Here is an 18212-nt window from a genome sequence, read left to right as displayed (position 1 = left end):
GGGGAAGGACGCTGCTTACCTTGAGGCCTGTTTGGTCCCATTTGTGGACCACGCTGTTGTCCCATGCTGGGATACATTTGCCCTGCATTCGGGGGCATGTTGTGGGGCTGCTGGTGTTGGGGGTGGGGGGCAGATAAGGGGTTTGGGGGAGTTCTCTGTGGAAGGGCCATAGCATTGGGTGGAGACTGCAGGGCTGTGTATCCTGCAACCTCTGGGGGCCCAGCTAGTCCTGCACTAGGGGGTCTGCCCTGCTGGGGAGGAGGGGTTGGGGTTCCTAAAACCCGCATGGGGGACATGGATGAGGGGGAGGTGTAGGGTACCTGAGCTGGGGGGGCAAGGTGGGACTGGGGTTGATTCTGGGGCTGGGACAGGTTCTGGGGGTGGTTGAGGGTGTGCATAGGCTGGCCCTGCTGCCCCGCCGGCTGCTGCATTGGGGCAGTGAGGGTCTGATGGGGTTGGGGTTGATGTGGCGGTCCAGGGGGGTATCGCTGCCCCTGTTGCGCCGGTGCTGGACCTGATCCCTGGTTAAACCTCTGGCCTAACTGCCCTGGTCCCATTGCCTGGTTGGTGGTAGTATTGACGTTAGCATTAGCACCCTGGCCCAACCCAGGTCCCATGGCTCCATACTGGGCCTGATAGCCAGGGTACTGTGCACCCCCGAATCCACCCATGCCCTGTTGGTGCTGGTGGGGGTGTGGAGGTTGTCGGGAGGGGGAGTGTGGGTATCGGGGCGTGTGGCTCATGTTGGGGTAACCCTGGGGCTGTGGCTGAGGCTGAGGGTGTCTCATTTGGCCGCCCCCTATTCCAACATGTCCCAAGTAGTGAGCTGGGTCCTGAGCAGGGGGGGGTGCCATGCTCTGAGGAGGGTAGTGTTGGTTCATGCGAGCTGCATTGGATGTCGGTGGACCTTGCATCCCACCATAGTTCCCTTGAGACATCTGGTAGGCTCCCATCTGGTTGGGGCCGCCCCCCGGTTGTGCTGGAGCCTGCTGATAAGCTGATCTGCTCTGCTGCTGCTGCTGCTGGGCCCAAACTGCACCCCCACCTCCTCCTCCTCCAGCATCACCCTGGTACCCGTGGTGGGGGTTGCTAGAGTTAGCTGGGTTGTTATGGTAGTGGGAGGCCATGCCATTCATGGCCGTGTTCACATTTTGCGGCCCCTGGCTCGGACCGTTCTGGGCCATCATTCGAGATGCGGGGGCACCGGACTGATCGTAGCCCGTGTAAGGGCCGTGGTCGTACATTTGCCCCAATTTAGGCTGCCCTGGGCCGGGCCCGGCGCCATGGATCATCCCCTGGTGATATCCCCTGTTCCCCTGGTGCTCGTGATTCAGAGAGGGATTAGTCTGCTGGGTGAGAGGGTTGGACTGGCCAGGGGCTGGCTGCTGTGGAAAACAGTCCCCTAAACCATCTAATCCATCTGAGAACAGCCCTGCATCGTCCCCGAATAAGCTCAACATCCCTGGGTCCGCCATGGCTGGGTGGGGGGCCCACAGATGGAGGGCACTGGGTGGAGGGAGGTGTGTTGTGCAGTGAGGAGCTAATCAGATAGCTGCTAATTTGAAGCTTTCTACTCCATGGTCCTCATTAAGTTTCCTGTAAGATGAGGGAAGGGAAGGAGGGAGGGGAAGAGGGAAAGGGCAAGACAGACAAACACTGGCATTAGAGCAGGTATTCATAATCACAAAGGGATGCTGCATGCCTGATTACCGTTTCTGCATGTGAACAACATTTGTAACTGTAAACAATGTTTTGATACGTGCAGCCTTTACTGTTAATTTGACAACATGTAGTCTTTACGTGTCGTGTGTGAATAAAGGGTTAATCAGTCATTATGGTAAATCTGCAACAGCCTTGTGACTGCCCAAGTTTACCTTCTGGCACAGAGTGATCGTGATGACTGATAACAGCATGCCTCAACACTTGGAAATACAGGACTGCTGGATGTAAACAGACAACTGATGTTTGAATTGGGATGTGTTTTTATATGGGCAGCGAACGGTCTGCTAAAGTTAGCAGCAAAAAAAGGAAGTATGTAATCATAAAGGGTCATCAGTTAAATATCAAAACCCATAGAGAGCCAAAGAAAAAACAAAACTTCAGGGTTTTGTTACAGCTGCAAAAAAACCCTCATTCAAAATACCATTTACATTTGTTCAACTGCCAATAACTAAAAACACATCCTTAGTAGAGAGCCTCTCTCAAATCTGTTTTTTTTGCAGCTTGTTTCATAAGTTCGAATAAGAATCAGGACAGTAGATTTTAGTGGAATCTGACAAACCCAACTTCCCATAAGCCCCAGACACTGAAGGAGTTAACATTATGGCTTGACAGTAGACACAAGTACCCGTGTTTCTACTTTTATAGTGAATGTAAATTTGTCTCAAAATGTGGAAAGTACACCCCGGGAACATCTTTTATATTTTCAGTAAGACTGATGAGAGAAATGTTGAATGAGAACACATGGAATGATGAAACCATATCACACAACTTAAAAACATGTGTTTTTACTCCAGTACCAAGCAAAGTTACTGAAAAGTTTCCTCCAACCAACTGGTTAAAATCCCTTCATCATTTTAGCTCATCGTAGATAAAAGGAGTCCATTTGCTTGTGGTTATACTTCATATTAAACAATACAAGTTTGAACCATGCCCAATACAGGTCGTGACAGTATATTGTCACAATTTTAAACTGTTGTATTGTGATACTTGTCAGTGAAATCAAAAGTTGAAAGCTTCAGCATGACAACAACCCTGTTAGCGCCGCTGCTCCAGACCATGGCTCACAGCTTCAGGTTTCTTCACTACTCAACGTTGGCTCAGCCACTCTGAAGGGCGGACCAATCAGCGACACCCACCCCTCCTTCCCTGTGATTGGACAGCTGGTGACGAGCAAAGTGGTAAAAATTTTCAACTCTGACTGGAAAAAAGAACGCAGAACTTTTAGAGCAGATTAAACAATCAGCCCATCGTCACGCCGCTGCCACTCAATAAAAACAATCTCAAAGACACGCTGTGCTCAGGAAAACAGGCTTCGGTGGACGCAGGCAGTGTCGAACCATTTCCGTGCATGCTGATTGGTTAAAATTAACCCAAAGTCTACACCCAGTAGGATGGAAGGACTGCAAACGAATCCTAGAGGAGTGTAGCCAGACCCATATTCTGTGAAACTGGGTCGGGTAACACCAGGCTGCAGCCCTGTTCGCTGAGGCAGAGCTGCAACACATTAACCTGCACGTTTAGCAAGTTAATCAGTTGTACCCACCCCCAAAAAATAACATGCACCCATTGGAGAAAAAAAAGCCTCTTTACATTCACACACACACACACACTTCACATGAGCACCCCCTCCCCCCTTTTACTACCAAACAAAAGAACTTCTTTCTTTTACAACACACACAGAGTCATTGAGTGTGTGTGTGTGTGTGTGTGTGTGTGTGTGTGTGTCTGTGTGTGTGTGTGTGTGTGTGTGTGTGTGTGTGTGTGTTAGAACAAAGGGCCCAGCAGATGCAACTCTGTTTGAACAGCAGCAGCTGCCATCCAGCCATCCAGAAACCAGCTAGTCTTTCCCAGCACCAGTCAGTGGTTAGTTAACCCACTCAGCCAGACGACTAGTCAGTTAGTGTCGGCACATGTTTGAAGATGGATGAATCCGTCACCTGCTACTTTTTCAGCCTCTAGTCTTGTCTCCTTGGGTAAAAAGAAAAGGAAAAGGAAAAAAAAAAAAAAATATCCCTCCAAGAGGATTACTTTATTGTTAAAAAAAAAAGAGTTGCTGCATTAAAATGAGGCAAGCTGTGGTGAATGTGAGGACCTGAGAGAGGCTGGGCGACCACCACGCTAGCTATCTGTCCTGGTCAGGGTGGGTACTTCTAAACCAGGGTGAAGGAGAGCGTGTGGTGGAGGCCGGGACGGGAGGAGGTGGGGGGAGGCTCGCTTGTTGCTTCTTTGCACCACACAAACAACACCCAAGCCAACTTGTACTGCGAGAGAGTTCCCCTCCCCCCCTTCACCTCATTTTTTTTCCTCCTCCCTCCCACTATTTTTCCTCAGCCACTGATTGGTTCATTACAGAGCGCTGCAGGTACCATGGGATAAAGCCTGTCTTTATTTCCTCAGACAGAGCTCTGCACAAGCAGTACGTTCCCCTTATTAATTAATATTTTATGCCAATAAACTAAATCGTGCCCCCATAATTACTTAATCCATCCACTGTGTCATTGTAACACAAGGAACTGAATTTACAAGTGGTCATTTTTAGAGGAGCGCCTTTAGAGGTAGGCTAACAGCTGTAGAGTCTACTGTGATCTATCCCAGCATGCACCGGGACAGATGTGGGCCACATCCTCAGGTGTCCATCACAGAGCTAGAGCTAGTCTACATTTGGTTGAGTCTGCATGGCAGTGCAGCAGATTGTGTTTGTCTAAATTATGACCATACTTCACAAACGCTGCTGCTTCCTGTCACAAGCCAGATGTTTTCTCTTCAGCTCTACTACACAGGATAAAACTGGTAGAATCGATTGGTCCACCAGAACCTCCGGACACCATCAAATCTACCTAGCTCACTTCAGCAATCTCTAAAACATACTTCCACAGCTGGTCTCATTTGGAAAAATTACAGATTAACCAAACTGAACTTTTCTACAGCTTCCATCACTTCTGAATGATAATTTAACCTTTTCCGTGACAAATAGGATCTAAAACCAACTGGTGTCTCCGTCAGTGATGGTGTCGCCCAAATCTTCCCTATTGAAATTCATAAAAGCCCCTTTACCACCACACCTGCTATTCAACCACTACTTTCTGGGTGATAATGCTAACTGCCCTTTGAGTCAGCAGGAGCCCAACAATCAACATTAGCAAGACACAGGACTGGTGTGAAAGCGGCTTCTTTCAGGCCTTTGAGCCGTTCAGCTGGAAGCCTCCACAGGGCCTGATGGGAGTTTGCACTCTTGTTGTGTAAATAGCATTAACAAGGCTTTTCCTCCATGCCTCTGTGAACCATCAACAAGCCGCCAACACAAAGGCACAATTTTACCATATTATGGTCAGCAACAGGGGACGCATTTATTTGTACATGTCGTCTATATTCTTAAAAGCACAGCTGCCTTTTTAAGCAGTCACTGTGTTTGCATTTAATGTGCTACAACTATGCATGCTCATGGATGAACTGCAAACATGGCATGTGGGACAAGTAGAACAATACCACTGGATTCTCCACAATAACTAATTAAATCAATGGTTAGCTTAATCAGCAATTAACTCCCAGATTTGTCAGTACATTTAAATCCTAAATACACCAACACAATGCAACATTTGAACTTTGAAATCACAACACATGCTAATTTGATTTATAACAGTTGAGCTGAATGAATAGTTCTGCTTTTCTTCCACTAATGCAACTAATTCTTCCACATCTGGATTAGCAGGGAGTTGTGATGGATCGAAACAAGTTTCTATACAACCTGTATGAATGACAAGGCGCCTATATTATCTGATTAACACTGCAAAGCGTTAGTCAGAGGTGACACTAAACTTGGCCTGTGTAGCCATGACAGACAAAATAGACATTTTTAATTCCCTCATAATTGTCAGAGAAGACAGTGATGGTGTAACAGTTAGGATTGATTCACACCACCAATAGTTCACATAAAACAAAGATCAGCCTTGTTTATAGGTGAAATGATAATTAAAAACTTTAGCATAAAAAAAACACGATCTGCTTGCGTGGTTGCCACTTTCCCTCCATCTCAACACTTTTCACCTGACAAATTCATTAGAATTCACGTGTAAAATATTTTTAACCCTCGAGATGACATTCATTTCCATAGAGGAGTAAACACACCTTTACACAAGGGGCTCTTCCCTTGGTCATTTCATCAGCTATGCTTTTGTGTGAGCGCCAGTTAAGCATATTGTGAAGACTAAACAAAGGCAATGACATGCAGATGGAAGCTCAGGCAATTCCAACTGTTGTTCAGGAGTCAATAAGTAAAAGAGCATGTTTTTTTAGTTGTTTTTTTTTTTTACAAAATTTCCAACTGTTGCTCCTTTTAAAATACCTTCAACTAATAATTACTCATTTTATGACTCTACTTGTTATTTTTTTTTAATTAATCACAAAGTCCTGTAGGCCATAAAACATGAGAAATCTGAGCCTAGGGGTTTTGCCCAATCACAACACAAAAGTTGCATAGATATTAAATGTACAATACCATAAAGGAGCTAATCTCTGGCAGTTGCACTTCTAAACTCTCCGTAGAAGCCACACAAACATTTGTTCAACGACAGTTCGGTAGAAACAGGCTGCACAGTTAAAGCAGCGCATCAGCTGTTGCATTTAAAACCTGTTTGTCTCCTCGTGTACAGTGGAGCTGCAGCTATGCAACACTGGCTTTGTGTGTTTTAATCACAACAGGAAGCACAAAAAAAGTTCCTGCGTTTGTTTGCGCGCGCGTGCGTGCGTGTGTGTGTGTGTGTGTGGCAGGTGAGAGTATTCGTGTGTAATTTCACATCCTTTGCAGAAAGCTACTATGAAGGCAAATGATTTCCTGTCAGCTCTGTTGAGATGCACACAACATTAAATACAACTGTGAATAATGCATTACAAAATGTGTGTGTGTGTATAAGCACTTCCTGGCTCAGTGTGTGCGAGATCAGAGAGACTTAGATCACAGCTTTACTTAAAATTACGAAGGAAAGAGATCGTTGGTTCCACTCATCCTCCTGGTTTTGTCATCTGGCCTTTAGAAGTTAGCCTCCCACCAGATAACACTTGTCTGCAGCCTGAACGGAGCCGATACATTTCCTCTGCTCTTCACCTCTCTGCTCTCGTCTATTTCATCCCCCACCCCTCTTTCTCTCTCTCTCTGTCTGTTCATCCCTCTATTCTGCTCACTTCAGCATCCTTTTAACTCTCTGTGCCACTTCCATTTCGCCTGGCGCTCGAGCTCCCCTCTCTTTTTCCAGAAAACACACGTACAGGCACACGTACATGCAAACACATGCACAGTTTGGCATGGAGGTCCAGCTGTCAGTGCAGAAGGAATTAGGTGAACGGTCAGTGTGCTGCTTTAGACGCCAAATCTCATCAAAGGATGAGGCATTCAGCCTTCCACGCTGCCCTCGGCCGCGTCGTCTCCAAACTGAACACTGCAGACAGATCTGGCATGACAACAGAGTCAGGCTTAACTTTCTGCCACAGTGCTATTCGCTGTAATCTGTAAACATTCGTTTGTGGTGCACATACCAGGCACTGTTCAAATAAAAAGGAGCAAAGTTTGTCTTATTCAGCTGATAAACCTTTTCACTGGACTTTGAGGTTCCTGTTTCTGTTTCCTTACTCGTACCTGGAGCAGCACATGTACACCAACACAGCCGCCGGTGTTTACTGACGCAGGACTACAAGTCTCAACATCTGAACACTCTGTTAACATTTTGCGTCACAATTCAAGTGCTGCCAGTGATCCGTTTACACACTTTTAACACAGCCGTAGAGCCCATTCAGTTCACTGCTTCGATAATCAACCCCAACATTATGACATTATGTGCATGAAGCTTTGGAAGCAGAATTAGATGGTTTAAGGTTCCTGCTTCCAACATATTTGCTTGTTTTCTTGGTCTTTTTTATTTATTTATTTGGACTCTATAACAAACAACAAATCTGAAAACATCGAACTGGAATTATTGTGTGGACATTATGCTTCATTGATAATCACCATGATTAATTAATAATAACCATTAATTACATGACAGCATCACTACTAAGCTTTTCTTCCCTCAGCTACAATAACAAGTGGTTAATAATACGTGTGTGTGTGTGTGTGTGTGTGTGTGTGTGTGTGTGTGTGTGTGTGTGTGTGTGTGTGTGTGTGTGTGTGTGTGTGTGTGCGATCAGCTGCGTTAGCAGGTGCTCGGAGCTCCCATCCAACAAATTTACTGAACTATCCAGTGACAGAAAATGAAAGAGGCCCTGACACATCTGAGAGCTTGTGTACACTTTTGTGGCTTCACGAGACCACACTGATGTTTATCAGTGTTTTCAAAGGTGGCAGCGGGGGCACGATTAACCTCCAAACAACAGGGGTCAGTTGTAGGAAAGATTACTCAAGAGAAACCATGTGAGAAACCCAACACTCCTCTTGGCTATTAGCGGTCCACCAATACCAGCTCATCAACAACCTCAATACATGTTAGTTATTCTAGCTGCTTGGATGACATTAAAAACTATTCCACGTTATTTACAGACAATATCATTTAAACAAATAATAATTCAGGATCAGTTTGCAGCAAAAGGTAGCCATAATTTAAGGTGGTTAGAGAGTCTTCCTCATAATGAAACAACTACATTTAATTAAAAAAAAAAAAAAGAGGCGGAAGAAGTATCAAACTGTTTAACTGAACTAGACTTTCAGACTTTTTTTTTCTGAGAAAGGAAGAAAATGAATTTATCAAATTTCAATTAAGATTTTAAACATCAGAAACTTCACGATATGCTGATGCCATCAGTATTCTTTATTTTATCCAACCCACAGCCCAAAAGCTAGAAATATTCCATTTACTGAAATATAAGAATTGAAAAGATCTCCTTCTGGACAGCGGAGACAGACTCAGGATGGGAAGGAAGAAGGCCTTCCTTTGCTTTTATTGTTTGTTGTAACTCCAACAAACCATGTCCCAAAATAAAACTTGAGATACTGTATCAGGACATTGACCTTGAAGTGGTTGAGAGTTTCCAGCTTAAACACAGCGGGAAGGAAAATGTAAAGCAGTCGGTCTGTCACTGTTGAAGGGAGCACACGAGCCTGGGAGTCAAACAAAATAATTAACAGCTCCACAAGTTCCACCTCACCAACAACCACAAGTAATCACGAGCTTTTCTAACACGTACAGTCCAAGCAGACTTGATAAATGAACTGGCGATCACCAGCCAGGCTCAGGAATTCACACTGACTGTGCAGCTCTGTCAAACCACAATTATCGAGGCCACCCGTCCAGCCGAGCCCAAACCGCAGAATCTCGCTGCCAAGTTGGTGCAACTGAATGGCCTCTCTGGCAGCCAGCAAGCATTACAGTCATTCACTGTAGTGCATTTCAGATAGGCCTTCATTTATTACAAAGTCAAACAGGAACTGGAAATGAAAACATTATGATCACGGAACAACACCATCAAAACTCTTCTCATACTATATTTAAACAGACAGAAGCATTTAAAGATGGAAGATGAATGTTAAAATCACTGGAAGGCTGATTACACACACACACACACACACACACACACACACACACACACACACACACACACACACACACACACACACACACACACACACACACACACCTCTCCAAGTGTTCAGTCCAACCAACCCGACATCAGCTGATGAGTTGTGAGTCCCTCCAGTCTGAGTGAAGGTGTGTTCCTGTGATGTCATCCTGTGATGTCATCCTGTGATGTCATCCTGTGATGTCATCCTGTGTAAACGCCCCGCCCTCCGTGACACACCTCTGCTTTCTTACTGCTCTAAACATTTCTCACTGTGTGTGTCAACTTAAATTTTTACAATCAGAGGAATCTTGTGAGAAGTTTGCATACAGCCGGGTCCTTTTTAAACCAGAGTCAGCGCTAACAGCTTACTTTATCTGTTTCTTTTACAAAACTGTGGCAATAACGGGGACATTTGCTGGTTGTTTTTGTCAAACTCATGTGGACCATCAGACTTGACCAAACGGCTCCAAATCTCGGTGCGTGCAGCGTCGGTCCGGGGCGAAGGAAGGAAGAAGAGAAGGAGATTAGCCAACAGCAGCTCAATGCAGTCCTGTCTGTGCTGTCGACAGTTTGGCAGCTAAACTGTCTGTAGCCTCCAGGCTTTACTACAGGAAATCTCTGCCATGTCAACAACACCATGTTTCCTCTGAGACACAGACAGGCACGGGCAAACAAAACCAAGCCAAAGAAACAAACTACGCAGACAGCAGACTCGGCCCAACGAGACACCTGAAGAAGCGAGTGATCTGCTGTTCCTCTGGAGGACACGTGTGCACCCACCCACCTCCCATTACCGCCAGGATCTAAGCCACCATAATTTATACCTTTGTTCCCAAATGGAGGACAGCACGCAGGAGCTGGCTAGCTGTGTGTGTAATTACGCTCAAGTGAGGGGATGCGGCCCGTGTGTTTGGGGCTGGGATTTGAGGCCGGAAGGAAGGAAGAGAGAAGAGAGGAGGAGGGAGGGGGGGGGGAGGGAGGGAGGAGGGGGGAGGGAGGGTGGGTGGGGGGAGGGGTGGAGGAGGGAGGGAGGGGATCAAGAGAGTGAGAGAAGAAAGAAAGAAGCAGTGGAGCTGGAGAAAATCTGGTTATTTTACGCACGGCTGCTTTGTTAATGGACGGTGTGTGTGTGTGTGTGTGTGTGTGTGTGTGTGTGTGTGTGTGTGTGTGTGTGTGTGTGTGTGTGTGTGTGTGTGTGTGTGTGTGTGTGTGTGTGCGCGTGCGCAGCATGAGAGGGTGTGTGTGTGTGTGGGGGGGGGGCAGGGTTGGGTCAGCAGGAAAGGGCTGTGTTTATCCAATCTGTTCCCTGCCTTTACCATGTGGTAGGAAAAACCACTGGTCGCCTCTCAGTCCAATCCCAGAGGACAGGCCAGAGGGAGAGAAGGAGAAAAGGAGAGAGGGAGAGAGGGAGAAAAGGAGAGAGGGAGAAAAGGAGAGAGGGAGAGAAGGAGAAAAGGAGAGAGGGAGAGAGGGAGAGAAGGAGAAAAGGAGAGAGGGAGAGAAGGAGAGAGGGAGAGAGGGAGAAAAGGAGAGAGGGAGAGAAGGAGAAAAGGAGAGAGGGAGAGAAGGAGAGAGGGAGAGAAGGAGAGAGGGAGAGAAGGAGAGAGGGAGAGAGGGAGAAAAGGAGAGAGGGAGAGAAGGAGAAAAGGAGAGAGGGAGAGAAGGAGAGAGGGAGAGAGGGAGAGAAGGAGAAAAGGAGAGAGGGAGAGAGGGAGAAAAGGAGAGAGGGAGAGAAGGAGAAAAGGAGAGAGGGAGAGAAGGAGAGAGGGAGAGAAGGAGAAAAGGAGAGAGGGAGAGAGGGAGAAAAGGAGAGAGGGAGAGAAGGAGAAAAGGAGAGAGGGAGAGAAGGAGAAAAGGAGAGAGGGAGAGAAGGAGAAAAGGAGAGAGGGAGAGAAGGAGAAAAGGAGAGAGGGAGAAAAGGAGAGAGGGAGAGAAGGAGAAAAGGAGAGAGGGAGAGAGGGAGAAAAGGAGATAGGGAGAGAAGGGAGAGAAGGAGAAAAGGAGAGAGGGAGAAAAGGAGAGAGGGAGAGAAGGAGAGAGGGAGAAAAGGAGAGAGGGAGAAAAGGAGAGAGGGAGAGAAGAAGAGAGGGAGAAAAGGAGAGAGGGAGAAAAGGAGAGAGAGAAAAGGAGAGAGGGAGAGAAGAAGAGAGGGAGAAAAGGAGAGAGGGAGAGAAGGAGAGAGGGAGAAAAGGAGAGAGGGAGAAAAGGAGAGAGGGAGAGAAGGAGAGAGGGAGAAAAGGAGAGAGGGAGAGAAGGAGAAAAGGAGAGAGGGAGAGAGGGAGAGAAGGAGAAAAGGAGAGAGGGAGAAAAGGAGAGAAGGAGGCCACAGGGGGAAGAACCTGCTAGAGTGTGTGTGTGTGTGTGTGTGTGTGTGTGTGTGTGTGTGTGTGTGTGTGTGTGTGTGTGTGTGTGTGTGTGTGTGTGTGTGTGTGTGTGTGTGTACACTGAGATAAAGAACCTGTTATGTGGTTCCTGAAAACGACTTTGAGTCTGAGGAAATTTTTCTTTTAATAATGTGTATTAAAAAGTGAGGGATGAAAAGTGTGGACATGACGATGAGACAGAAGGACGCCACGAAAGGAGACAACGTTTACGCTATTATTATTATTATAATACATGTTTAGACAGTTAAAGCCTTCCAAACTGATTTTTAACAACGTGAATTAAAGTTAATGAAAAACATTACAGCAGTTTATATTTTGCCAGAGCAGCATGAACCATATACTGTCTGTTTGGGCTACAGCTCATTCATCCAGACATAACCACGTGTTGATGAATGAACTCGCTGTTGTAGATCTTAAAAAGGTCATACTTTTATAAGTGCAAATGAATATATTTCACTTGAAACCATCTCTACAGTAATTGACCCACAAAAATAAAATCTAGGTTCTCAACCAAAACTTTTGTGCAGTAGCAAAAGTTCTAGTGATGAAAAGAGGTTATTTAACTGCCTGCTGAGAAATGTTTTATAAAGTGAGGCGGCTTCGGTTTAGATTAGTCCACTGGTCTGCTCCACTCGTCCACACAAGAAGTCACTACATATATATGGTCACAAATGGTTTTTAGAATCAGTTGCTAATCATAAAAGATTTCTAAGACAGACTGGTTTAGATTCTGACAGCCCCTCAGATAAAAAGGTCAATGGAGTATTTTTTTTTTTATCCTATAAAGATACAAATTAAAATGCCAGTAATACATTTTTAAAAGATCTACGCAACCCTTGATTTTTCTGCACTTTGACTCAGAGCGTTCACCGACACAGTATTAAACTGTGAGTGTGCTGTAGTTACTGTGGACTGGGAGCAAAACATGGTTCTGATCTGACTTTAATATTTACTCACACTGCATTCAGAGGAGAGAAGTTCAACCTGTGTTTGTCTCACTTATTAGCATCTGATCCTACTTCACTTCAGGACAGGAGGAAGGTCCCGACGCAAAGGGTTCACGGTGTGTGTGTGTGTGTGTGTGTGTGTGTGTGTGTGTGTGTGTGTGTGTGTGTGTGTGTGTGTGTGTGTGTGTGTGTGTGTGTGTGTGTGTGTGTGTGTGTGTGTGTGTGTGTGTGTGTGTGTGTGTGTGTGTGTGTGTGTGTGTGTGTGTGTGTGTGTGTGTGTGTGTGTGTGTGTGTGTGTGTGTGTGTGTGTGTGTGTGTGTGTGTGTGTGTGTGTGTGTGTGTGTGTGTGTGTGTGTGTGTGTGTGTGTGTGTGTGTGTGTGTGTGTGTGTGTGTGTGTGTGTGTGTGTGTGTGTGTGTGTGTGTGTGTGTGTGTGTGTGTGTGTGTGTGTGTGTGTGTGTGTGTGTGTGTGTGTGTGTGTGTGTGTGTGTGTGTGTGTGTGTGTGTGTGTGTGTGTGTGTGTGTGTGTGTGTGTGTGTGTGTGTGTGTGTGTGTGTGTGTGTGTGTGTGTGTGTGTGTGTGTGTGTGTGTGTGTGTGTGTGTGTGTGTGTGTGTGTGTGTGTGTGTGTGTGTGTGTGTGTGTGTGTGTGTGTGTGTGTGTGTGTGTGTGTGTGTGTGTGTGTGTGTGTGTGTGTGTGTGTGTGTGTGTGTGTGTGTGTGATACAACGTGTAGTTCCCCGACCACTCTGAATCAACTGTGTGGCTCGCCAGCCACAAACAGAGACAACCGAGATGTGGGTCCAATTCACATAAAAGAAAATCCTCTGGTGTCTTTTCATGTGAATGGAGTTTGAATTTTGATCAGGAACTCAAAGTGGCAGGTGTAATCCTAAATGAAGATCAGAAATTTAACAGTAGCAGGTGAGGGGAGAATTTTTTTTTGCTCGATGGTACAAATGACGAATCACGGCGGTGCATCGCCACGGTTACAGGCTTTGGGGAAAACCCTGCTACTCGTCTGAAATATTCAAAAGGGAAAGACTTTTCAAAAACTAGGAGGATTTATCACCAACTTGGAGTCTGTTGAATATGTTACAAAAACACAAAAGCCACCAGTGGTTTTGGGCTGTTTAGAGATTTGTCATCCGCGTGCAAAGAAAGTAAAATAAAGCTTTGGAAACGTGTCTGAGCGACAGGAACGTCACAGGTTAGTACTTTCCTCATTCTCACTCTAGCTTTCATTTTTACAGAAAATATGAAGAGCACACGAGCTTCCAAAGAAAGCAAAACTGTTCATGAAGAACGTCCCACAACACTGAAAACACGAAATCCACCTCACACACATGGAGTGTGAAGCGCTAACCCCCACTGCTGCCCAATCAATCACTGCTATTGACGTGCCCTTTTAGACCAATGGGACAGGCAGGTCTGGTGCGTATCCCCAGAGATTGGCCGGTTCCCCTCCCCGCCCCGCCTGCCTGCCTGCTAACAACCAATTAACTTCCAGAGTCCTTCGTATAAAGCTGTGGGGGAACTTCTCCCCGGGGGCTCACACCCCCTGTTTTCCACAGCCTGCTCTCCAGGACCAATAGTGCTACATGTGCAGGTTTGAATCCACAACTAAGGAGATTTTTCAGCATGAGGAAAAATCCAGTTGTTGGTGTTTTGGGTTATTGAGTGTTATTAAAAAAACACATGCCAACATGCGCTACCATTAATGTACACAATAAGCAAGAGTATAATTTAAGAAGAGGTGAGATGGGAACATGTTTACTTTGTGGGAGGTTTGTAGTAGCCAACATTGTTGGTGTTGTTTTACCCATCTTTCCCCTCTCTGACTTTCCATCTTCCTCACTGGATGTTGATTCCACCAGCGAAGAGCACTTAACCTCTCATCAGCCATGTGAATCACTTGGGGAGAGAAATGGTGATAGAAAAGTTAGAAGGATGCATGGATGCCACAACAGTGCCATTAAACCAGAGCATGCGCCGGAGAAACTGATGAGATTTCCGTGGCGCTGACGCCGCTTTTCAGCGATGGGATTTATCAGCAGCTGATGACACAAAACTCCCACATATTTCCAGTGGAAAGTCCTTGGCTTTAGCTTTGCTTATTTGTTTCCCAGCGGCAGCAAGGTTTGTAGGGAACCGGGGGATGACAAGGAAAAACAGGATATGCTACACATCTACACCAGCAGAGGTCAACGATAGATTAAAAGGCGTACACACACATGGGTCAGAGATGTACTTAACAGGACATCTCCTCCACCACACAGAAAACACATGCAGCCCACACACAAATACTTGAGAGCTGTATTAATGCCAGCCTCTCTTCTAGGCACAGCACTTGGTCCAGAAGGCCCTCACTGCAGGAGGAGGATGGGGGGGAGGGGGGGGGACAGGTGAGAGGGAGGGATGAGCGAGAGCAAGAGAGACAGTGATGACACTCAGTTTTGAATGTCACCACGGTGCTAAAGACCCCCGCTAACCTTTTGGCTGGAAATGAGAGGACTGGAGGGAGGGTGTGAGGGAGGAAGAGGAGGGAAGGAAACAGGCAGGCAGGCGAAGATGGAGGGAGAAACAGAGAAACAGAAAGGGTGAGAGCGAAGAGCAGAAAGAAGAGGAGGGAGGCCGGTGCATGGGCAGAGAGGGAGCGGGTGTGTGGGTGAGGGGTGGAGCGAGTGATGGCAAAGATGAAAGAGATGGAGGCAAACAGCACCACTGCTCATCTCTGCCAGCCACGACACATAGGAGACAAAATGGCCACCAGAACAAACACCAGAGCTCCGGCTCCGACACCCAACACTAAACTGTCCACTGCACCGCCTGATGCTATCTACCCCGCAGACAGCAGAATCAGCTCCACACTGGCCTTCAAGCTCCAACCTGAGCCCTCACCTTCAAAAGCTTCTGCCTGGTCACAGTGAGGGACGGGTTTCATAATCACTCCGAAGTCTGACCAGAAGCATATCTGCAGCGTGGAAAGGCTTCAGGAGGTGGAAAAACATGCAGTGACCTGATGCATACAATCGAGACAATTCCTGCAAAGTATGCAAATGAGAAATCCGTATCACCTGTCGGCCATGTTACAGACTTTACAAAAAACAAGCCGCTTCTGCTTGAGCACGAGCCGCCAGCCAAGACAGCTGTTCGTTGCTCTTTTCTCGTCTTCTATTAACCTCACCTTGTGAGAATAGAACAAAACGGCATAAAGGGATTTGCAACGTGAATAAATCAGCAACACAGATCCTACAATAGACAATTCATATATCAGAAGTATTCTGTTTGCTTTTATTAGTGCTCTATTAGTCAATTTTATTGGCCCATTCTGACCTATCACAGATTTATTGCATTGCCCTATATGTTGGCTGTTATGAAAACTTTTTTTTTCTTTTTTATATTATATAATGCAGAAAAAGATGCTTGGGGTACATTGTGTTGCGTAAATTGTACCATTTGTGATTTTTATGTTATTTCAAATATTTAAATTCCCTGAGATGTTTACCGTTTCAGTTTAGACATTAAACTGTAAAATGTCCTGTCGCCATTATCCATCTTTGTCAAATCACATTTGAAGGATCACTGCACAAATATGTATCTAAATATAATATACTTGCTACCTAATAACAGTCAGACTCTGCTGTGTACTGAGTCCAACTAAAGGCAGCAGAGTCAAATAGAAATGGAAATCTTTTTCCTCATAAGAGAATTTCACAAAAAGACCACACATGTCCACTGCCCAGCTTATCATAGCAGCCACGCTGACACTGCTCTGTGCACAAACCTCAGAAGTATTATTAATAATTGGAGAATAAACCACATATGACCACCACATTTATACAAGTCACTTTGTCACGCTTAGTGGGTTTAACGGTGTGTTAAAGTATTGACTATAAGAAGGAGCTGCTATATTCCTGCCAATGTACCAAATAAATCTGAAGTCAACTTCAACACCTGCATGGACTGTGTGTGTGTGTGTGTGTGTGTGTGTGTGTGTGTGTGTGTGTGTGTGTGTGTGTGTGTGTGTGTGTGTGTGTGTGAGAGAGAGAGAGAGAGAGAGTACATCAGGTCCCACATAAAGACTGAAAGTGTAATGTTCCAAGTTTAAAATGTTCTATTGATATAAATGTTCTCTTTGCTTCCAGATAACAAAACTCTCAGAAGTTTGGATGAAACAACAGAATTTCTGTTCATCTTCTGTCTGTCTGTCTGTCAAAGTGGATAACTGGAATATCGTGAAAGGAGTACAGAAATTACAGACAAAGACAGAGAGCAGCAAAATGCCAAAATTATTAGCCTGGTAAATTACTCGAGTGGCAAAAGACTTGCCACAAAACTAGTGAGCAGACAAATACTTTCTGAAGTCAGTGCAGCAAAGTCAGGACATGAAAGGCATTTGAATATAAAATACAACCAGCACGGGACAATGATGGATGGCATCCAAGAGGAGACGAGAAAGACGGGAAGGACCGAAATATTAACAGTGGTTATGTTCACTATAAGGTTACAACAATGTCAGTGTTTTCCGGTCTAAGTTAAGGTGTCCTATGGATGCCAATATGATTACTTCTGATTCTTCTCATGCACGTGGTCCCCGTGTCGCCTTTGGTCTCTTCTCATCTGTTAATCTGAGCTATTCTGAACAGGAGGAAAGTAGTGAGAGTCGATTAAAAGGTCACAACAAGAGGGAAATGTTCAGATAACCAACACTGACAACACTAATGATTCATAGGTCAAAACAACAGAGAGCAAAACATGACAAACTGATGGACACCTGCACCGAACAAAGTGTTGGTTTCACTCTTCCAGCAGCTAAAAGTGACTGAATGAACACCAGAGCTCACAGTAGGACGGTTAAATCTGCACGGTCATCAGAAATGCTAGAAAAAAAGATAATGGTGGTATAGATTGGGAGAATGAGCATCAGCACATGGATATTACTGGAAGTATAATTGCATCATTCTGTGAAACATCAATTAACTCTTGTCTTTCTGTTGTTTCATACGATGTGCCGTTTCCACATATCGTAGCCCCAGTGTGTGGTGGCAACATGTCCCGGACGTTAACAGGGAGCTCGGCCAGAAACGGGAAATTAAAAACCTCTAGATGTGACAAAATCCACATCATTCAGACCTGGTGGTGTGAAGAACAAAGCGTAAATACAACTTATGAGTATAAAAAGGGACCAGATTGAGCTTCTGGCGGTTCCTGGAACAATCAATCGAAGGAGAACTGTTCCAGTAACTTCTTACAGACATTTAGATTTTAGGGCACTTTGCTTCCTGTAAATTCAAAATGTTAATGTTTTGTTTTTGTGTGAAGAATTCCTCCGCCCTCCAGACAAAGTCAAAGACAAGCACCTTTCAAAGGCAAAGCGACGCAACTTCCAGAGACGCCAACACCAATTTCACTCAAAGATCAGAACCTTCTTCGAAAATAGGCGTCTCATTACCACTAATCTGACTGAACGAGAAATTTAAATACGTTTAAAAATCAGATCAACGGTTATGACACAGTGGTCGGACTGAGAAGAAATCCCAACTCTGTGTCCAAGTCCCTGCTTTGTGCAGACCAGCTGCCTCCAACACAGCTCTGAGGCAGGAGGGGGAAGAGTG

At 45.5% G+C, this 18212-nt stretch overlaps 1 protein-coding gene across 1 annotated transcript in view; it reads right to left on the bottom strand.

Annotated features, from left to right (window-relative positions):
* chd7 (chromodomain helicase DNA binding protein 7) overlaps positions 1 to 18212 on the bottom strand; it is a 78671-nt gene that overhangs the window by 58308 nt on the left and 2151 nt on the right. Inside the window, exon 2 of the mRNA XM_069715896.1 lies at positions 20 to 1596. Within this exon, the coding sequence (XP_069571997.1) occupies positions 20 to 1475 (1456 nt within the window). The 5' untranslated portion in view covers positions 1476 to 1596. The remainder of the gene's footprint in view (positions 1 to 19; positions 1597 to 18212) is intronic.

This window comes from Brachyistius frenatus, unplaced genomic scaffold (assembly GCF_029030835.1).
Source record: "Brachyistius frenatus isolate BFR_SWC_R1_liver_20210118 unplaced genomic scaffold, ASM2903083v1 Contig_149, whole genome shotgun sequence".
Classification (NCBI taxonomy): Eukaryota; Metazoa; Chordata; class Actinopteri; family Embiotocidae; genus Brachyistius; species Brachyistius frenatus.
Note: the sequence above shows the minus strand (reverse complement) of the source record. Positions and strands in the feature narration are given on the sequence as shown.